The sequence below is a fragment of the Primulina tabacum genome, chromosome 15 (assembly GCF_025594145.1).
Source record: "Primulina tabacum isolate GXHZ01 chromosome 15, ASM2559414v2, whole genome shotgun sequence".
In the NCBI taxonomy this organism is placed as follows: Eukaryota; Viridiplantae; Streptophyta; class Magnoliopsida; order Lamiales; family Gesneriaceae; genus Primulina; species Primulina tabacum.
Genome location: NC_134564.1, coordinates 31,073,385 through 31,092,772, shown reverse-complemented (window position 1 = coordinate 31,092,772; position 19,388 = coordinate 31,073,385). Strand labels below are relative to the sequence as shown.

The 19,388-nt window shown below is 31.9% G+C and overlaps 1 protein-coding gene across 1 annotated transcript; it reads left to right on the top strand.

The window, feature by feature from the left end:
- The first annotated feature begins 14,415 nt into the window (after positions 1 to 14,415).
- LOC142526690 (putative serine/threonine-protein kinase At1g01540) lies at positions 14,416 to 18,222 on the top strand. The gene is made up of 8 exons (XM_075631234.1): positions 14,416 to 15,120; positions 15,456 to 15,757; positions 16,476 to 16,580; positions 16,676 to 16,798; positions 17,062 to 17,232; positions 17,347 to 17,476; positions 17,575 to 17,784; positions 17,886 to 18,222. The coding sequence occupies exons 1-8, from the start codon at positions 14,830 to 14,832 to the stop codon at positions 18,036 to 18,038; spliced, it is 1,485 nt and encodes a 494-aa protein (XP_075487349.1). The 5' UTR covers positions 14,416 to 14,829; the 3' UTR covers positions 18,039 to 18,222.
- Positions 18,223 to 19,388: the final 1,166 nt, after the last annotated feature.

Below are 19,388 nucleotides of genomic sequence, written 5' to 3'. Positions count from 1 at the left end.
TTCACGTGTGCCTCCACCTCTTTAGATTCCTACTAGGCTAAATGACACGCTTCTTTCTTTCTATATATATATATATAATCATTGCTCATTTTTACATGTGTTTCGAAATGATTCGCGAAATTTTCAGTTCCATCTCGTCGTCTACCTCGAAACTTAGATTAATTCGAAAAAGAAAGTGGGAAAAAAATTAAATCTCGAGGGAATTTTCTCAAAATAAATAAAAAAAACAGAGGGAATTATTTTTAAAAATATTGAAAATCATATTCCACTCAAACTAGGATTCTATTCTAGCATTAAAAAAATATTCTTAATTATATATAAGTTGTGTTAAATTTATTGAGTTATTTTTTACCATAATCAATAGATATATTGTAATAAATTTTTATTGATAGTAAACATATTGTTACTCGAAATGTTACGTATAATTTCTACTTATTAAAACTCTATCAATATTTTCGGGCTTATAAAAATATAAAATGACAATTACATTTTTCAAAAGAATTTTCGATTGTAAGATTTTTAAATTTTTTGCTATAGTTTAGTTTCGATATTTTTATATATTTTAATCAAGTGTGACCATTTTAGCACTTCGAACGGCGAAGATTAATCAGAATTTAATTATAGAATGCGATAGGACATTAAAATGACTGCCAATATTTTCAGCATAATTGCAGTCAACTCAAGGTTGCACCAGAGGGAGAGGAAAAAGGATGGCGGTTGTTTTTCCTTCCTATATATATTTTTATATAAAAAGTTATATTACTATATGCAATGGCAGAACCACATGTGTAAATATCCGGCTTTAGCCCGGATAACTAATTTTTTAAAAAAAAAATTATATAAATTTTGTATAATTTTGGATTAACATGATACTAGGTCGGATAGACCAATTTAAATTATTAAAAGATTTTAGAAGTTAAAATTTTAGCCCGGACATAGCCATATTCCTGACTCCGCCACTGACTATATGTGTACGTGTGTGTGTCTGTATATATATATATATATATATATAAATTATTTTACTCCATTATTGAATATAGAGACATTTGACCGCGGAAAAATTTTAACAAGCTTTATTAAAGTCAAAACATGTACATGTTCAATGAACTACGAGCGTCGAAGTATCTATCAGCCTCGTGCTTGTTCAAGGTCACAATCAAGAATAGAGTTTGAACTCCATGAGCACTCGGAGCTTGAATTATATGCATGCCGATTCAGTTTTGACACAAACATGAAAAAGATATTAGCGCACTTATTTTTGTTTTTATTGAATTGTGGAGACGTCGATTCGAACTCACGTGTCTCTCATAGCGGGAGAGTGTGTTCACTAAATAGACGGACTTATTTATATCTTTATTCAGAGTCGTATTTGTGTTGAATGAGGTCTGAGGCGAAAAATAAAAAATGATCCTCTCGAGGCTGTTGGCGGGATGGTTGGCGACTGGCAAGCAGTGGAGACGAGATACTGCAGACGTGAGATTGAAGGAGATACGGTTACAAACGTGAGAGAAGAAAGATAATTTACGAAGATTGATTTGTTTGCTTACTGTGTTGAGCTTTTTTAATTGGCTTGTCATTAATAAAATGTGTTCACAATAAGGCAAACATATTGTGATTGTGATCTTATCGTTATCAGGGCCAAACATATTGTCACTCTCATTTTTAATTTGAGAAAATTGGATCTGAAATTCACTTTAATTTAGGGGAAAAACTTGTGTGAGACGGTCTCATTGGTCATATTTTGTGAGACATATATCTTATTTGGGTTATCCATGAAAAAATATTAATTTTTATGCTTAGAGCATTATTTTTTATTGTAAATATCGGTATGGTTGACCCATTTCACAAATAAAGATTCGTGAGATTGTCTCACAAGAGACATAATCTTAATTTAGTTCAACCAAATAAATCAAAGAATTTAAAATTTATCGTTTCAAATCTATCAATATTCTTCGAACGAATATCTACAATCCGTGACAAACTAGTACAAATACCAACACACACACATATATAGATCGTGACAATTGTATTCCAATTTGTGCCTAAATCTTACTTTTCTAGCAATATAGGAACGATATATAATCACCACGAGCATATCATTTGCAAGTATATTTTAATAATCAAATAATTAATCACTTTGTAAAGACCGCAAAAAGAGGCTTCGAGCATATAGATAGGAATGAGATCCGGGAGATTGTAATTTATTAATGGGCTACAAATTATTAACACCTAAACCAAATTAGATAAGGCCCGTGAAGAATATAAAGGGAAAAAAAAGAAGGCAAGGTAAAATTGATCGTAAAGTAACAAAATTACAGCTGTCGGATTATAGAATGGCAAATTACTCTTATTATAAAATCACTAAACTAAACAATTTTGTACGACGAATCTTCAATCTGATATGTCTTATAAAAAAATATTACTTTTCATTTTAACTATTGATCAAGTCGACTTGCCTCATCAAATAGATTTATAAGACCGTCTCACAAGAGAGATGGTAAGAGTTTGGAAACTCGTAAGTTTAATAAAATGTAAAAATTATAAGATTTTAAATTTTCAAACTTACAAAAATAGAAATGATATTAGGTAATTTATACCGTACAATATGTTACCGTATCTCTCACTTCAGACTCAAGCGAGCCGATCATGAGTGGAAAGTTTAATTGCTTCTTGGATTAACCTTCAAATGTCATGCATATAATATTAACTTCAAACATGGCAACGAGATGAATTCATTATCGAACACACTCTAATCATATTTGATTGGTTAATTTACAAATCATTGTTTAGGTCTTTATCTACTCAATTCAAGATTGACACATAATTTTTTAAGAGTAGGTCTCTTGTGAAACGATCTCACGAATCTTTATCTGTGAGACAGGTCAACCCTACCGATATTCACAATAAAAAATAATAATCTTAGTATAAAAAATAATATTTTTTCATGGATGACTCAAATAAGATATATGTCTCACAAAATACGACCTATGAAACCGTTTCAAACAATTTTTTGTCATTTTTTTATTGCAAACTCACAATACCCTTATCTCACATGAGTTAAAAATCAAAATTTAAAATAATTTATGATAAACTTTTATGACAATTTGAGTTAACAATTTTCATAAAACAAATAACGATATACCTTCGTTTTTATAGAGCTCATTGTATAGTCGTCCAAGTGTGAGGGTCTATCACAAAGAATGTGTCATACATTGTGCAAGCGTAATGAAAATTATAATTTTAATATATTTTTATGAACACATAATTTTGAATTTTTTTATGTTAAAGATATCTTTACTATATCAAAAAATTTCCACCTAAATAATGAATATATATTTACCGCGAAAAAAAAAAAAGATGAATAGTTATTGAAGACAGCTATCTTGTTACGACTTAACTCCAGTTAAATAAAAGATAATAATAAAGGAATCGTCCGATCATATTGTTGAAAAATATATTTAAAATGTGAGTATTGAATATTTGAATGTTGAATATTTGAATGTTAAAAATAGAGTTGTAAATATTGAAAATTAGTGTGTGATGATGTAGGTAATGATGTATTTTATTTTTGGATTATTTGTAAAGATTTCCTATAAATAGATCTCTCATTTGTGAAGAAAATCACAATTGAGTAGAGAGAAAAATATTATAAAGTGTGTAGTTTGGTAAATTTTGAGAGTCTGAGATTTTTACTTTTTACCATAAATTTTTACTTTTTCACAACACGTTATCAGCACGAAGCTCTAAAAGTCCTACATACTTTTCCAAGCTCCAAACAGAAGAAAAAGGTAACAAAAATAATTATATTTATTTTACTGTTATTTATTTATTGTGTATTTATTTAATATACAATATAATGTTATTATTAGAAATAATAAAAATAAATTTTTCATAAACTTGTTATAAATTCTGGGAGGATGTTAAGACGACATCCCACACTCCCGGTAAGGGATACGACAAGTATAAAAGCCTATAAGGTTTTTAAACAAAATAAATTATGACACTCATTATAATATTATGATATGATATACATAATTATTTAAACATGTCTAATATCATATATATCATATTATTATCATAAAATTATACAAATACATACCTTTATTTTTTTTGTACCCCAACGGTCATAAATGGTAAACAACGGCTATTTTTTGCCCTATAAATATGATCTCACAAACACATTCCATCACTCCAACTTTCTCTTCTTCTCTAAAAATTATTCATCATCAAATTTTTCGAAGAAAAAAGAAGATGGCTTTCTCAAGGTTATTTTTAATTATTTTGGTTATCATACTCACGAGTCTTTTATTTATCGGAGAATATCCTCCTCGTGCGTTTTCTTTATTTTTACAAATACTTGTACTTGTTGTTTATCCGTTACTTTGTATTGCAATAATTATTAACTAATAAAATGCATCGTAATTTTTTAGTACCACCATGTCAAATTTAACAAAGCTCGAATTTGTTGCGCTCGACATCACGGGAAAGAATTATATGCCATGGACTTTAGATGTAGAAATGCATCTTGAGTCATTGGGTCTAAGCGAGACCATTAAAGAAAATGGCATATGCACGTCACAAGAAAAGGCAAAAGCCATGATATTTTTGCGTCGACATCTCGACGATGGATTGAAATGTGAATATCTGACTGAAAAAAATCTCATGGCTTTGTGGAAGGGATTAAAAGAAATATTCGAACATATAAGAGAAGTTATACTTCCGACCGCCCGGGATGAATGGAATACATTGAGATTCCAAGACTTTAAAAAAGTCAGTGATTACAATTCGGCGATGTATAGAATAATCTCGCAATTAAAATTTTGTGGACATGAGGTCACAGAATCTGAGATGCTTGAAAAAACATTTTCCACGTTTCATGCATCAAATATTACTCTACAGCAACAATAAAGAGTACGTGGATTCGCGAGATATTCTGAACTCATCGTCTGTCTTCTTGTGGCGGAAAAAAACAACGAGCTATTAATGAGAAATCATCAGTCCCGACCCACTGGATCAACAGCATTTCCAGAAGAAAATGCTGTAAGTAAAAATGAATTTAAACCTGGAAACCAAAATCAAATTCAAAGACAAGGTTTTGGTCGAGGTCGAGGTCGAGGTCGTGGACGTGGACGTGGACGTGGAATTGGCCGTGGTCGTGGTCAAGGCCGTGGTTTTGAAAATAATCGAGATAGTTATTTTTATAACTCATCTCAAAAGAACGTCCCAAACCATCCACAGAAAAGGCATCATGAGAATACAAGTGTTAATGAGAAGCACTCAAAAAGATATGAAAGTTCTTGTTACAGATGTGGTACTCCAGGACATTGGTCCAAAGTTTGTCGAGCCCCTGAGCACCTTTGTAAACTTTATAAAGAATCATTAAAGGGGAAAGAAAAGGAGACCAACTTCACTGAACGCAGTGACCGTTTGAGTGATTCAACTCATTTTGATGCTGGTGATTTTATGAATGATTTCTCTGGAAATGATCAATATGTTGGTGGGATAGAAATGAACAATATTGATGCTGCAGATTTTCTCAACGATTTCTCTGAAAATGAACAATATAATGGTAGAATATAAATGTACAATAATCTATTTTTCATGTATTCATAGAATAATGTTTTATTGTATAATTATGATTTGTGTTATATTTAAATATATATTGCAAGTAATTTATTTCATTGCATATTTTTTTGAAGTTCAAATATGGAAAATGCTATGAGCAAAGCTGAAGTTTGCATACCCGATAGTGGTACAACGCACACTATCCTCCGAGATAAAAGATATTTCTTGGAACTAAAACCAACAAAAACAACGGTGAATACAATATCAGGTCCTGTAGACTTGATTAAAGGATGTGGTAAAGCACAATTTTTGTTACCTAATGGTACAAAATTTTTGATCAATGATGCTTTATATTCACCACAATCGAAAAGAAATTTGTTGAGTTTTAATGATATATATTCCCATGGGTATGATACTCAAACAATGAATGAAGGGAATGAGAAATATATGTGTCTTATCACATATAAATCAGGAAAGAAATATGTGATTGAAAAACTACCAATGCTCCCTACTGGATTGCATTATACACATATAAGTCCCATTGAATCAAACATGGTAGTTGATAATTCTTCGATATTAACCAATTGGCATGATCGATTGGGACATCCTGGTTCAACAATGATGCGAAGAATTATAGAAAATACACATGGTCATCCACTGAAAGACCAGAAGATCTTTCAGAATAATAAGTTTCAATGTAAAGCATGTTCTCTTGGAAAACTTATTATAAGACCATCACCAGTCAAAATCCAAACTGAATCACCAATGTTTCTTGAACGTATTCAGGGTGATATTTGTGGACCAATCCATCCACCATGTGGACCATTCAGATACTTTATGGTATTGATTGATGCCTCCAGCAGATGGTCACATGTATGTTTATTATCAACTCGAAATGTTGCATTTGCAAGATTACTTGCTCAAATAATAAAATTGAGGAATCAATTTCCCGATTATACAATCAAGAAAATTAGACTTGATAATGCTGGTGAATTTACTTCCCAAACTTTCAATGATTATTGTATGTCTATGGGAATCATTGTTGAGCATCCTGTTGCTCATGTACATACACAGAATGGATTGGCTGAATCATTGATTAAACGTCTGCAAATGATTGCTAGACCAATGATAATGAAAACAAAGCTCCCTATTTCTATATGGGGACATGCAATTTTACACGCTGCTTCATTAATTCGCATCAGACCAAGTGCATATCATAAATACTCCCCATTGCAGCTTGCATTTGGTAAAGAACCAGACATTTCTCATCTGAGAATTTTTGGATGTATGGTGTATGTGCCTATTGCACCACCGCAACGAAAGAAAATGGGACCTCAAAGAAAGGTTGGAATTTATATCGGTTATGATAGTCCATCAATCATTCGATATATTGAACCTCAGACAGGCGACGTGTTCATAGCACGTTTTGCCGATTGTCATTTTAATGAGGAAATCTTCCCAATGTTAGGGGGAGAACAGAAACATACCGAAAAATATCATTGTTACATCTGGATCCAAGAACAAAACAATGTGAAAAAGATGTACAACAAATTGTACACTTGCAAAGAATAGCAAATCAAATACCAGATGCATTTGCTGACACAAAAGGGGTAACTAAATCATATATACATGCTGCAAATGCCCCTGCTCGAATTGAAATTCCAAAGAAACAAATGGAAGATACTCATGATGTCATTAAACGCCTGAAGCGTGGAAGGCCAGTCGGTTCCAAGGATAAAAATCCTCGAAAAAGAAAATTCATAGAGAAACACGATGATCACAAAATAAAGAATGACGTTTCTGAAAAAACACATGATGATCACAAAATAGAGAATGGTGTTCCTGAAGAAACACATGATGATGAAAATGTTCTGTCAGAACCACAAACTGACGAGAATCATGAAATCTCTATCAATTATATTAATACTGGAAAAATATGGAACCGAAAAGATATAGATGAAATTGATGATATATTTTCTTATAATGTGGCAATCGACATCATAAATGATAACGAAGATCATGAACCAAAATCTTTTGGTGAATGTAAAAATCGGCAGGATTGGATAAAATGGAAAGATGCCATCCAGGTTGAATTAAATTCGCTAAATAAACGTAATGTTTTTGGACCTATAGTCCTTACACCTGAAGGTGTAAAACCTGTTGGATACAAATGGGTTTTTATTCGAAAGCGAAATGAGAAAAATGAAATAGTAAGATATAAAGCTCGACTTGTTGCACAAGGTTTTTCTCAAAGGCCTGGAATTGATTACGAAGAAACGTATTCTCCTGTGATGGATGCAATTACGTTTCGGTATTTGATTAGCTTGGCGGTATCTGAAAATTTAGAAATGCGTCTTATGGATGTTGTTACAGCTTACTTATATGGATCACTTGATAGTAATATATATATGAAAATCCCTGAAGGATTTAAGATGCCTGAAGCACAAAGTTCAAAACCCAGGGAATGTTATTCTGTGAAATTACAAAGATCATTATATGGGTTAAAGCAATCAGGTCGAATGTGGTATAATCGACTAAGTGATCACTTGATGAAAAAGGGATATGTAAATAATTCAATATGCCCTTGTGTTTTCATTAAGAAAACAACATCCGGATGCGTAATTATTGCTGTATATGTTGATGATTTAAACATCATTGGAACGAATAAAGAAATTCAAGAAGTTGTGTCATACTTGAAGGAAGAATTTGAAATGAAGGATCTTGGAAAAACCAAGTATTGTCTGGGTTTACAAATTGAACAAAAAGAATGTGGAATGTTTGTTCACCAGACAAATTATACAGAAAAGATCCTTAAACGTTTTAATATGGATAAAGCAAATCCTTTAAGTACTCCAATGGTTGTTAGATCATTAAACATAGAAAAGGATCCATTCCGTCCATGTGAAGATGATGAAGATATTCTTGGTCCAGAAGTACCATATCTAAGTGCCATCGGTGCCCTTATGTACCTTACAAATTGTACAAGGCCTGATATATCTTTTGCCGTGAATCTGTTGGCAAGATTTAGCACATATCCAACAAAGAGACACTGGAACGGAATTAAACATATATTCCGTTATCTACGAGGAACGACAGACTTGGGACTTTTGTATTCAAAAGATGCTAATCCAAGTATAATTGGTTATGCTGATGCTGGATACTTATCTGATCCACACAAGGCACGTTCCCAAACTGGATATGTATTTACTCATGGAGGCACTGCAATATCTTGGCGTTCTCAGAAACAAACGCTCGTAACAACTTCATCAAATCATGCCGAGATTATTGCACTACATGAAGCAAGTCGTGAATGTGTGTGGTTAAAATCAATGACCCAACATATCCAAATTTCATGCGGATTATCATCTGATGAGAAGCCTGTGATACTATATGAAGATAATGCTGCATGTGTTGCTCAAATGAAAGAATGATACATAAAAAGCGACAGAACTAAACATATTCCTCCTAAGTTCTTCGCATTCACTAAGGAGCTAGAGAAGAATAAATATATTGATGTTCGTCACATTCAATCAAGTGAAAACTCATCAGATCTCTTCACAAAGGCACTTCCTACGTCAATATTCAGAAAGCACATATATAATATTGGGATGCGCAATCTACGAAATTTGTGAAGAATTGTTCGTGTCAACATGAGGGGGAGTTTACGTGACTGCACTCTTTTTCCCTTACTATGGTTTTTATCCCAATGGGTTTTTCCTAGTAAGGTTTTTAACGAGGCAGTATAAAAACACGTAATGAAGACAATCATTATGATCATCATCACAAGGGAGAGTGTTGAAAAATATATTTAAAATGTGAGTATTGAATATTTGAATGTTGAAAATAAGAGTTGTAAATATTGAAAATTAGTGTGTGATGATGTAGGTAATGATGTATTTTATTTTTGGATTATTTGTAAAGATTTCCTATAAATAGATCTCTCATTTGTGAAGAAAATCACAATTGAGTAGAGAGAAAAATATTATAAAGTGTGTAGTTTGATAAATTTTGAGAGTTTGAGATTTTTACTTTTTACCATAAATTTTTACTTTTTCACAACACATATCAATTTGTAGCATTATATATTGAAGGGACGGTAGCAATTAGAAACTAAAAAAAGTTTGTCTAACTTTATCGATGGGCCACTAATTTTAAATGGCAAAAAAGCGTGCTTATCTTTCTTACGAACCACCCACTCCGTACAAAATAATATAATTTCATGCGTACCAAGTTGTTCAAGGAAGAAGGCACTACGAGCACCAAGGTTAAAAGTCATTGTTCATATGTGACTTCGTACCAAGCTTCGATCTACTTTCTTTAAAACAATTGATCTTCGGTTGGTTTTTTTTTTTTTTTTTTTTTTTTTTAACTACGTTCAAAAAGGGCATATGAAATTATTATACATTTGTTGTTGAAATATTTTAAATAATGTGAGATTTAAGTCATTATAGGGTTATTATGTTTAAATTCTATTGCTTTTGGTATAATGATAAATGTATCTGATCATATATCATTGTTTAGCCTGATCATAGCTCAATTGATGCCAAGATTGCTTTGTCAAGACCTACATGTTCAGGAGGTCTTGGGTTCGAATCCTGAGAAGGTAAAAGCTCCAATGTCTGGGTTGGAGAAATCCTATGAGTAATGACGCTTGAAAAAGTCCGTGAGAGACAAAGTCCCAAGATCGGGATAGCTCATGATCGTTACAATAAAAGACAGGCTCCCTCTAAGATCGAAGGTAACGACCATAGGCTATCCCGATCTTGGGCCTTTGTCTCTCACAAGCTTTCTCATGCGCCATTACTCATAGGACTTCTCCAGCCTAGGCACTAGAACTTTTATCTTTTCAGGATTCGAACACAAGACCTTCTAGACATATATAAGTCTTGGCAACAATCTTGGTACCAATTGAGCTATTAAGGAATATATTTTTAAGAAACGATAAAATAACCCCACATAAAATTAGCCTCTAAATTTTTTTCCTTTGAAATTCCAATTATTAACCTGTTATTTCCTCACGCATGAAATTTCATTTCATATTTCATAATGTATGAAATGTAATTAAATTTCAAATCGAAACTGAGACAACGTGTTTAATTTCTGATATAAAAACTAAGTATTTTGTTTATCAAAGCCTATAAAAATCGACTTATTTTAAATCCAAGTGCAATCCTCTCTTGCGTATTATTATGCACTTTGTACTACGTACACATTTAAATTTAGTAGCTAAATATATTATATTAATTATTACTCAAATTAATTATTAATGTTTCTTTCACTTCTTGCCTTTATTATAATCCATTAATATCTAGTATTTATGGAAATATAGAGATATAACTAAAATTATTACATTAGAAAATTAATTATAATATAATAAAATATTATTAATATTTAATTATGGATATTTCAATTTCTTATTAATAATAAAATATTATTAATATTTAATCATATATCTTTATTCGTGAGACGGATCAACTATGTACATATTTACAATAACAATAAAAAAAATTTCGTGGGTGACCCAAATATAAGATATATTTACAAAATAAACTAATGAGACCTTCTAACAAGAGTTTTGTTTTAAATTACATAATATTTTATATTTATAATGCAAGAATGTATGGATTCATCAAGTTAATATGATTTAATTAAATTAAAGATTCGATGATTGAACATGTGATATTCGTTTACTTAATATCTTTTATCTTTGTTTATTTTTTTTCATATGTTTGAATTTATCGTGTTTCGCCCAAGATAATTTAAATGATGTTAAATATTAAGCTTAAAATGGATAATGATAATATAGAAGTTGAAATTTGATACTATTGTAATACTTCTACAATAAATTGATATTTGGTTATGAAGAGTTTTTTTTTTAAAAAAATAGATTTAAGAATTTTAATAACAAATTAAAAAATTTAAATCCATAATCAAATATTTCTTGTAATATTTTATTATAATTTTAATTACATATAACTTATTTTAGTTAAATTTGATATTGTTCCATTAGACGGAGAAGTAATTGTTTAATAATATAGGTTCTGCAATACTTATATTAGTTTAAATACAAATTTGACATCTTAAAATTTAATCAATTTTTTTACTCTTTTTTTAAATAAATTATATCAATATGTACGTGTACACATATATATTTAAAACATAGATGTTAATATAGTCTATAGTTTATAAATAAACTATATTTTAGTGGACGGTGAATTTAGTGGACCTTTGACTATATTTTATTGATTTGAAATTTTTATAAATAATAATTATTGGAAATGTTTCAGTCGTGATAATAATATATAGCAACGTGTCTCCGAAGAGTATTTTCAAAATTAAATATGTACACATTTATGGTTTTTAAAATTGTAAATTTCTTTCTTTTTTTAAAAAAATATTATATTTCTTAAAGCTAGGAAATGAGTTAACCTCGGTCATTTTTTTTTTTTTTGGCAAAAACTTATGTGAACGGTCTTATGGATCATATTTTGTGAGACATGTCTCTTATTTGGGTAATACATAAAAAAATATTACTTTTTATGCTAAGAGTATTACTTTTTATTGTGAATATCGATAGGGTTGACTCATCTCACAGATAAAGATTCATGAGACCGTCTCAAAAGAGACCTATTCTTTTTTTTTTTTTTTGGGCTTGGTCACTATTTTTATTTTTGTATTTTAAGAATAAATAATTATATGTTCCTTTGATAGTAAAAAATGAAATGAAGACAACATGGCCTATGTGTTTGGACTTTTTCGAAGTTCATGCATTTGTAATATTCGAGTGATTACAACAAGTCCATATGATTTCGAGAACATATGTTGAAAATTATTTCTATTTTTTATTAAAAAAATTTAAATAAAGGGGAGAAGGAAAATAAAATGTTAATTTAAATAAAATAATAGGGGACTGGATATTTATTTAGCGACTAGCTAGTCAGCCGATCACGAATTTTAAGGACATTTATTTCGCACTTAATACGTACAGGACCTTTTTTTTTACCACTGCACCAACCTATTTTTAAAGTTCACTGTATTTTTTATGTTCCAAAACGAATTCGTTATTACATTTCAATTATACGTACCAGCAATTCGTACATACATACAGTCTCAATTATATTTGACCCTTTTTTTTTGTTAACGTATTTTCTACCATTTTAATTAATAATCATAATTAAACTTTAAAATATGAATTTGAAATTAATATGACTAATTCTTAATAATATAAGTTTATGAGATTTCACGGTGAAACATTACCTACGATATAGATTCAACCATAATCTTTGATGCAAATGTATGGTGTTTATGCTCGACCACATAGTTTTACATTTTTTAAAACAATATTGGCCATTGGATTTAGTCATATGGTAATATATGTAGTGTATATATATGTGTGTATACATACATATATCGACGTTGTATACACGGGCGGTAGCCCGGACGGCTATGTTTTTTTCCTTATTTTTTATGCATAATTTTTTTTCAATTTTCTTATAATCTGGAGACTCTATTTCTCTTTATTAGGTCAACACCGACTTAATTTTCTTTAACTCGGATAAAAATAAGAATACTGGCTCCGTCACTGGTTGTATATAACACAAACATGATACATATGAAATTTTTTTACACGTATATTCCATTATGATTCCTTAACCTGTGAAGTGAACAGTGATTATTATAGCACATCGTAAAAGTCAAGGAAATGAACAAATTAGTTACAAAATTTAGAGGTCCATCTCTTCATTCATTGTACACTAGCGTACATATCTAATAGTTTTGTGTTGGAGTGTCAGTGACGCATCGTGCCAAATACTGAATATTTATTATTTGAATTTAAATTCAAGTTTCTATTTATTGATCTAAACTCAAATTTAAGCTTTCTGTTTGCGTTTATAATTTTATTAAACACTGTCGTCAAGCGATCGCTTTCGAAGATCGGAAAATTGTAATTTCAATCATGTCAATTGATTTGTTTACCATTTTACTCTTGTAGTTTGTCGGAGTTTGATTTTCATACATCAATTTAGTTTTTTTTTTTTACATGAACTATCAAATCCATCGAATATGATGTATTTAGCTATGTTTCTCTCATCTGTGTCACATGTGGCGAAAATTAAGCTCATGTTACTCAAATTACAATTCATGATTAAAAAATATATATAAAAATAAAGAAAAACAATCACAATACTTCAAAATGAGAGGAAAAATGTTTGCATTTTTATTTTTGTTTATTTATATTTAATATGTGTAATATAAGTTTTATTCTGGTAACATGAACCACAAAAAAGAATATAATGTCAAATAAGTAATATTCGATGAATTTAGTAGTTTCAGAGAAAAAAAAGACACAAAAAATCAAAGTTATTGGATGAAAGTTAAACTTTGACATGTTATATGACTAAAACTCAAAACACGCTTAAAATTACAATTTTCTCAAATTTAAATGTAACAGTACATTGAGGAGTGATTTGCTATCTTCAAAATAAAACAACCTCGACCTAAATTTCAGGTCAATACATAGACAAAGTTTCAATTTTGATAATTAGTATCAATTTTAGTTAATCTCACTATAATCATTAGATATCATTAAGGTTCTACAAACCCAAAAATAGATTAGATATCATTAAGGTTCTACAGTTAATATGGAAAAGTCCAAAAATAAACTCCTGAACCAAATAAAATTCAAAATTGTTAGATTTTGGATAATTTTAATTATAAATAAATTCGATTATAGTTGAATTTAGAATAATCTTGTTTGGATTAAAAAATAATTATGTCAACTTTATTTACTAATATTTCCACAGAAAAAGAAAAATTATAAAATGTTTTCTTTTACAGCGAATGATGATGACAGACGCATTCAGACACACACCATTCACTACATAGATTAGATTCCCACTTCTCTCCCTCGTCCTCTCTTTCTCACGCACTGAAACCATTCTCCGGCGGAAACCTATTCCCGGCGGCGATACCTTCGTGTTGTTGGTGTTTTTATACACCGAAACTCCTTCGATCCCTTCGCATTCCGCCTGGAAAGGCATCTACTCGCGGCAGATTTGATAGAGTGACGTATACATACATACATTTATGTACGTAATCTGTACACACAATTACGATGAATCTCCTTTTCTTGGAAACCGAGATTTATGCAATCCCGTTCAGATTCAACTTTGCATGGATGGGTTTTCATTAGATTCACACTTGGCACAGTAACACACTGGGAGTCGCGTAAGGATACACGCGCTGGTTGATTTTGTAGCTAACATGTCTGTGTACAACACGGCGTTTGTTGACGCTCAGCTGTCGAAGAGAACATCGATCTTTGGCCTGCATCTAGGGGTCGTGATTGGGATAGTCGTCGGAGCTGTGATTGTGCTTATCCTCTTCCTGTTATCCCTCTGTATCACAGCCTCGCGCCGCCGAAGCGGAGGAAAAGGCAGAACTGGCCGTCTAGGAAATTTCTCCGGCGCCGGAGAGACTACTCCGGTGGTCTCCAAGGAAATCCAGGAGATTGTTCATGACTCCGCCGCTGAGCACCGGCCAGTTGTACCTCAGGTATTTCTGCATTCGAGATCTAGAATTGGACGCGTTTTTTTTATTTAGTGATCTGGAGTTGAACTGGGCATTTAATGGTAAACCATATTCATCATGTTAGCATTTATTTTTTGCGGAAGTTCCTCTGCTTTTTATTAAAACAGTTTTAATCCTGTGAAACCTCATCGTCCAATAAGATTTTTACAATCCTCCGAAATTTGATTTCCAATGACGTAAAAATTTGTTCTTTTAAATTTAACCATATACTTTAGAGTTGCTTTTTGACAGTCAAGATGTGATTTCAGTGTCGTGCCAAATAATAGCTTATTCTTTCCTCGTCTTTTTGGAATTTTCAGGCTGAGATACAGATTGATATGGGGAAAATTGAGCATAGAGTGGTGTTTTCTGATAAGGGGGCATCGAGCGGCGAGAGTAGGGCTACTAGTGGAGCTGACACCGGTTCATTTGGAGGCAGCGGGTCGTTGCCAGAGGTGTCGCATTTGGGTTGGGGAAGGTGGTATACTTTGAGAGAGCTCGAGGCCGCCTCGAATGGATTATCTGACGAAAATGTGATTGGTGAAGGTGGATATGGTATCGTGTATTATGGTGTTCTGGCCGATAATACCCGGGTCGCCATCAAGAATTTATTGAACAATCGGTATGGAAATTTTTTGATGTCATCTGATTTCCAAATATTGTTCTTTTTACACTGTAGCCTGTGTGACTGTGAATAAGTTTTGCGAATCTGTTGGCTATCAGTAATCTTGGATATACGACTTTCTCCACATATTATTTTGGTGTTAGTTTGAGGAAAGGATTGGATTGCCCTTTGCTCGTGTATGTTCTCATGATGTCTAGCTCTGGAAATATTGATTACTAACATAATATCATGGCCAAGCAGAAATGTGGAGCATTCCTTTAATTTTCATTGAGTTAGTATTTATTACTTTTTAATGAACCTTTGTCGCTTGATACCGACCAATGAGCCCTGTTAAGCTTTGGATATCTATTTCGGATATATGTTTATCAGTCTCTAGTTGACCCCTGCTGAGGCATATTAGCTTATAGAATTATTATCGAGCCACATTCTATGTGCTTGAGCTTTTGGGATAAATTGTTTCTAATAGTCTTACCCCTCAAAAACATCATTGTTAATGAATTCAAGTTTAGGGAACTGCAAGTAAGAATTAAGTTCCATGTCACAAATGTGGTAAAATATTATCTTGCACAGAGGGCGATGACACTTGTAGTTACTACAAAAAATATTTTACTTTTTGACTCAAATTGTGGAAGGTATACACTTTTCAAAACATATGCATGTGTAGTTCCCATTTTGCTTGAGGGCTGAAACTTGAGCTGCTGATGCATTATTGCAGGGGTCAAGCTGAGAAAGAGTTCAAGGTGGAAGTGGAAGCAATTGGACGTGTCCGGCATAAGAATCTAGTAAGACTTCTGGGGTACTGTGTTGAAGGAGCTTACAGGTATTTCCGCATTTCATTTCATTTTGTTAGTTGTTTGTAATTTTGTTAGTTGTTTGTTTCGGCTGTTACTTAATTTATTCTTTTGTTCGATGTAGGATGCTTGTTTATGAATATGTTGAAAATGGAAATTTAGACCAGTGGCTTCATGGAGATGTCGGGGAAGTTAGCCCTTTGTCATGGGAAATTCGGATGGGCATAATCATAGGGACGGCAAAAGGGTATGGTAATTTTAAGACCGTCACACCCCTGGTCCACTGGTCCGTTTTAACTAGATTCTGCACACTGAGCTTCGCTCACAATTGCTTTTCACTTGCTTCACAAAAAAAGAGCTCATTGCATTTTCATGTAAATCTATTACACTCCGCCTCTTCGACCTTCTTATGTAGGATAGAGTGTTATACAATTTATTTTTATTTGCTTACGATCACATTGAAGGTTTTGTCGTTTTATGGCTTATTTTTTGAGTTATTCTTTGTGATAGCTTGGCCTATCTCCACGAGGGTTTAGAACCAAAGGTAGTTCACCGTGACATCAAGACCAGCAACATACTGCTCGACCGTCAGTGGCATGCAAAGTTGTCGGATTTTGGGCTTGCTAAACTTCTGAATTCGGAGAGGAGTTACGTGACAACTAGAGTTATGGGAACATTTGGGTTAGTTTATTTATTTGTGACATTGTACTTCTTTTGGCTTGCTTTCTGTGGCATTAACCCCACTTCAAACGATCAATATGAAAAAAATTGACTTGCTTTTCCATGGCTGACAAGTTATGTAGCACCAGAATATGCTTGCACTGGCATGTTGAATGAAAAAAGCGATGTATATAGCTTTGGAATACTGATTATGGAGATTATAACTGGTAGATCTCCTGTTGATTATAGTAGGCCACCGGGAGAGGTAAAAGTTTTAACAACCAAAATACTCAATTTTCTTTCACTTAATACGTCCTTGTTCTTGATTGTTAAATTCTAAACATCTCAAACGATAAAATGCAGGTTAATCTAGTTGATTGGCTGAAAATGATGGTGAGTGACAGGAAATCTGAGGAAGTAATAGATCCTAAGTTGCCTGAAAAACCTGCTTCAAAAGTGCTGAAACGTGTGATCTTGGTTGCCCTTCGATGTGTCGATCCTGATGCTCAGAAGAGGCCTAAAATGGGTCATGTGATACACATGCTCGAATCAGAAGACTTACTTTCTCGTGATGTATGCCTTTGTATTCTTTTTCTTGTTCTTTTTTTTTTTTTCAGAATTATCGTCAAGCCCGTTTTTGAAATATCTCCGGCAACTAAGTTTTCGGAATGCAGGAACGACAAATTGGCCGTGTATCTTCAGGTTCCCTCAGAGAAAATAGTCGTCATGAGCCGGAATCGATTGATAAACAAAGCAGTGAAGGTATATCTGATGCTCATCCAGATGATAGCAGCAAGTGCCATAATTTGCCAAATAGGCGGAGATAGATGGTAGGAAGATCGCATACCATAATATTATTCTATTATACAAATTTTTTTTGTATGCCTATTTATAATATTCCCTCATTAACTAATTATTGTGTTTATCATGACAATATCACTAGCATTTGTATAAAATGAATGATTCTTTCGTTCCTTTATAGAAATAACAGCTAATTGCTTTGGCCTTTCATGGATTGTGCGAAAGACAAATGTGGCAACCCTCTATTATCTTTTTTTTTTTTCCAAACCTTAAACCTATAAACTGTCCCACACAATCTATATTACCTATAAAAGTGTGGATAATCTACAATGTTTTTCAATTGTGCATTGTCTATAATACCCTTCATGCAAAATTCAACAAAATAAATGACATAAATTGCTCACACATTTTCCTCATCATTATTACTAAAACTTTTGTATGTGACCGTTGTATATTCATTATTTAGAGCCTTATAAATAATATATATTTATATATATACCTATCATGAGTCGCGATTTGACCATCCTGATTAATAATTAATAAGAATTGATTATCCATTGTTATTACTATCTCATTATTATTTATTATTTCATGCATCACCATTTTGTGATGTTGAATTTAATTGTTTTTAATTAACAAAAAAAGAACAAAAATTTGAAGAAGTTATGCACGATATTAATCTAATTTATTGATAACCTTCTAATAATATTCAATATAATATTCAATTGAATTGAAAAATATTATTATATTTAAGTAATTATAAATTATTCTAATTCAAATTTATTAACTTTTTAATGTCCAATATATATAGAATTCATTAGTACATGATTTTACTTTTCAAATGATAATAAGAAACATCTTAAAATATAAATATATAGTGAAAACGAATTCAAATTTTCTGTTAATAGTTTCGAACCTTAGCAAATGTAATTCTAAAAAAATGAGAGGATAATGATTATGATGATACATGTTACTGAAGATTAATTTAGAGTAGTGATATTTTTTTCTATTTTCTGAGATAGAATAGTGATATTTCAATTATTAATTTAAATAAATGAATCTCCATTTAATAAAATTGTTGGAAATAAAATTTTCTTAGTTCATTGCTTTAAGCAAATATAACTAGGGCAAAGAAGGGGTTAGGGATGACAACTTTCCCCACAGGTTTGGGACCCTGCGGGGAAAACCCGAAATAGGGATGAGATTCCCGATTTTTTTGGGTTAGGGTTCGGGATCGGGTATTTTTTAAAATCTTCGAAGTAGTTCGGAACGAATATGAGCTTACTATCCCCATCTCCGAACTTATCCCGCCCCGCCCCATTGTCATCCTTAGAAGGGGTGAATGGAGTATTTATTTACTTTATTTTCAATTCTTG

Coding starts and splice junctions, on each gene's coding strand:
- LOC142526690 (XM_075631234.1), top strand. CDS start 14,830: ATGTCTGTGTACAACACGGCGTTTGTTGACGCTCAGCTGTCGAAGAGA. Junction 15,758..16,475: donor AAGAATTTATTGAACAATCG/GTATGGAAATTT, acceptor GCATTATTGCAG/GGGTCAAGCTGAGAAAGAGT. Junction 16,581..16,675: donor TGTGTTGAAGGAGCTTACAG/GTATTTCCGCAT, acceptor TGTTCGATGTAG/GATGCTTGTTTATGAATATG.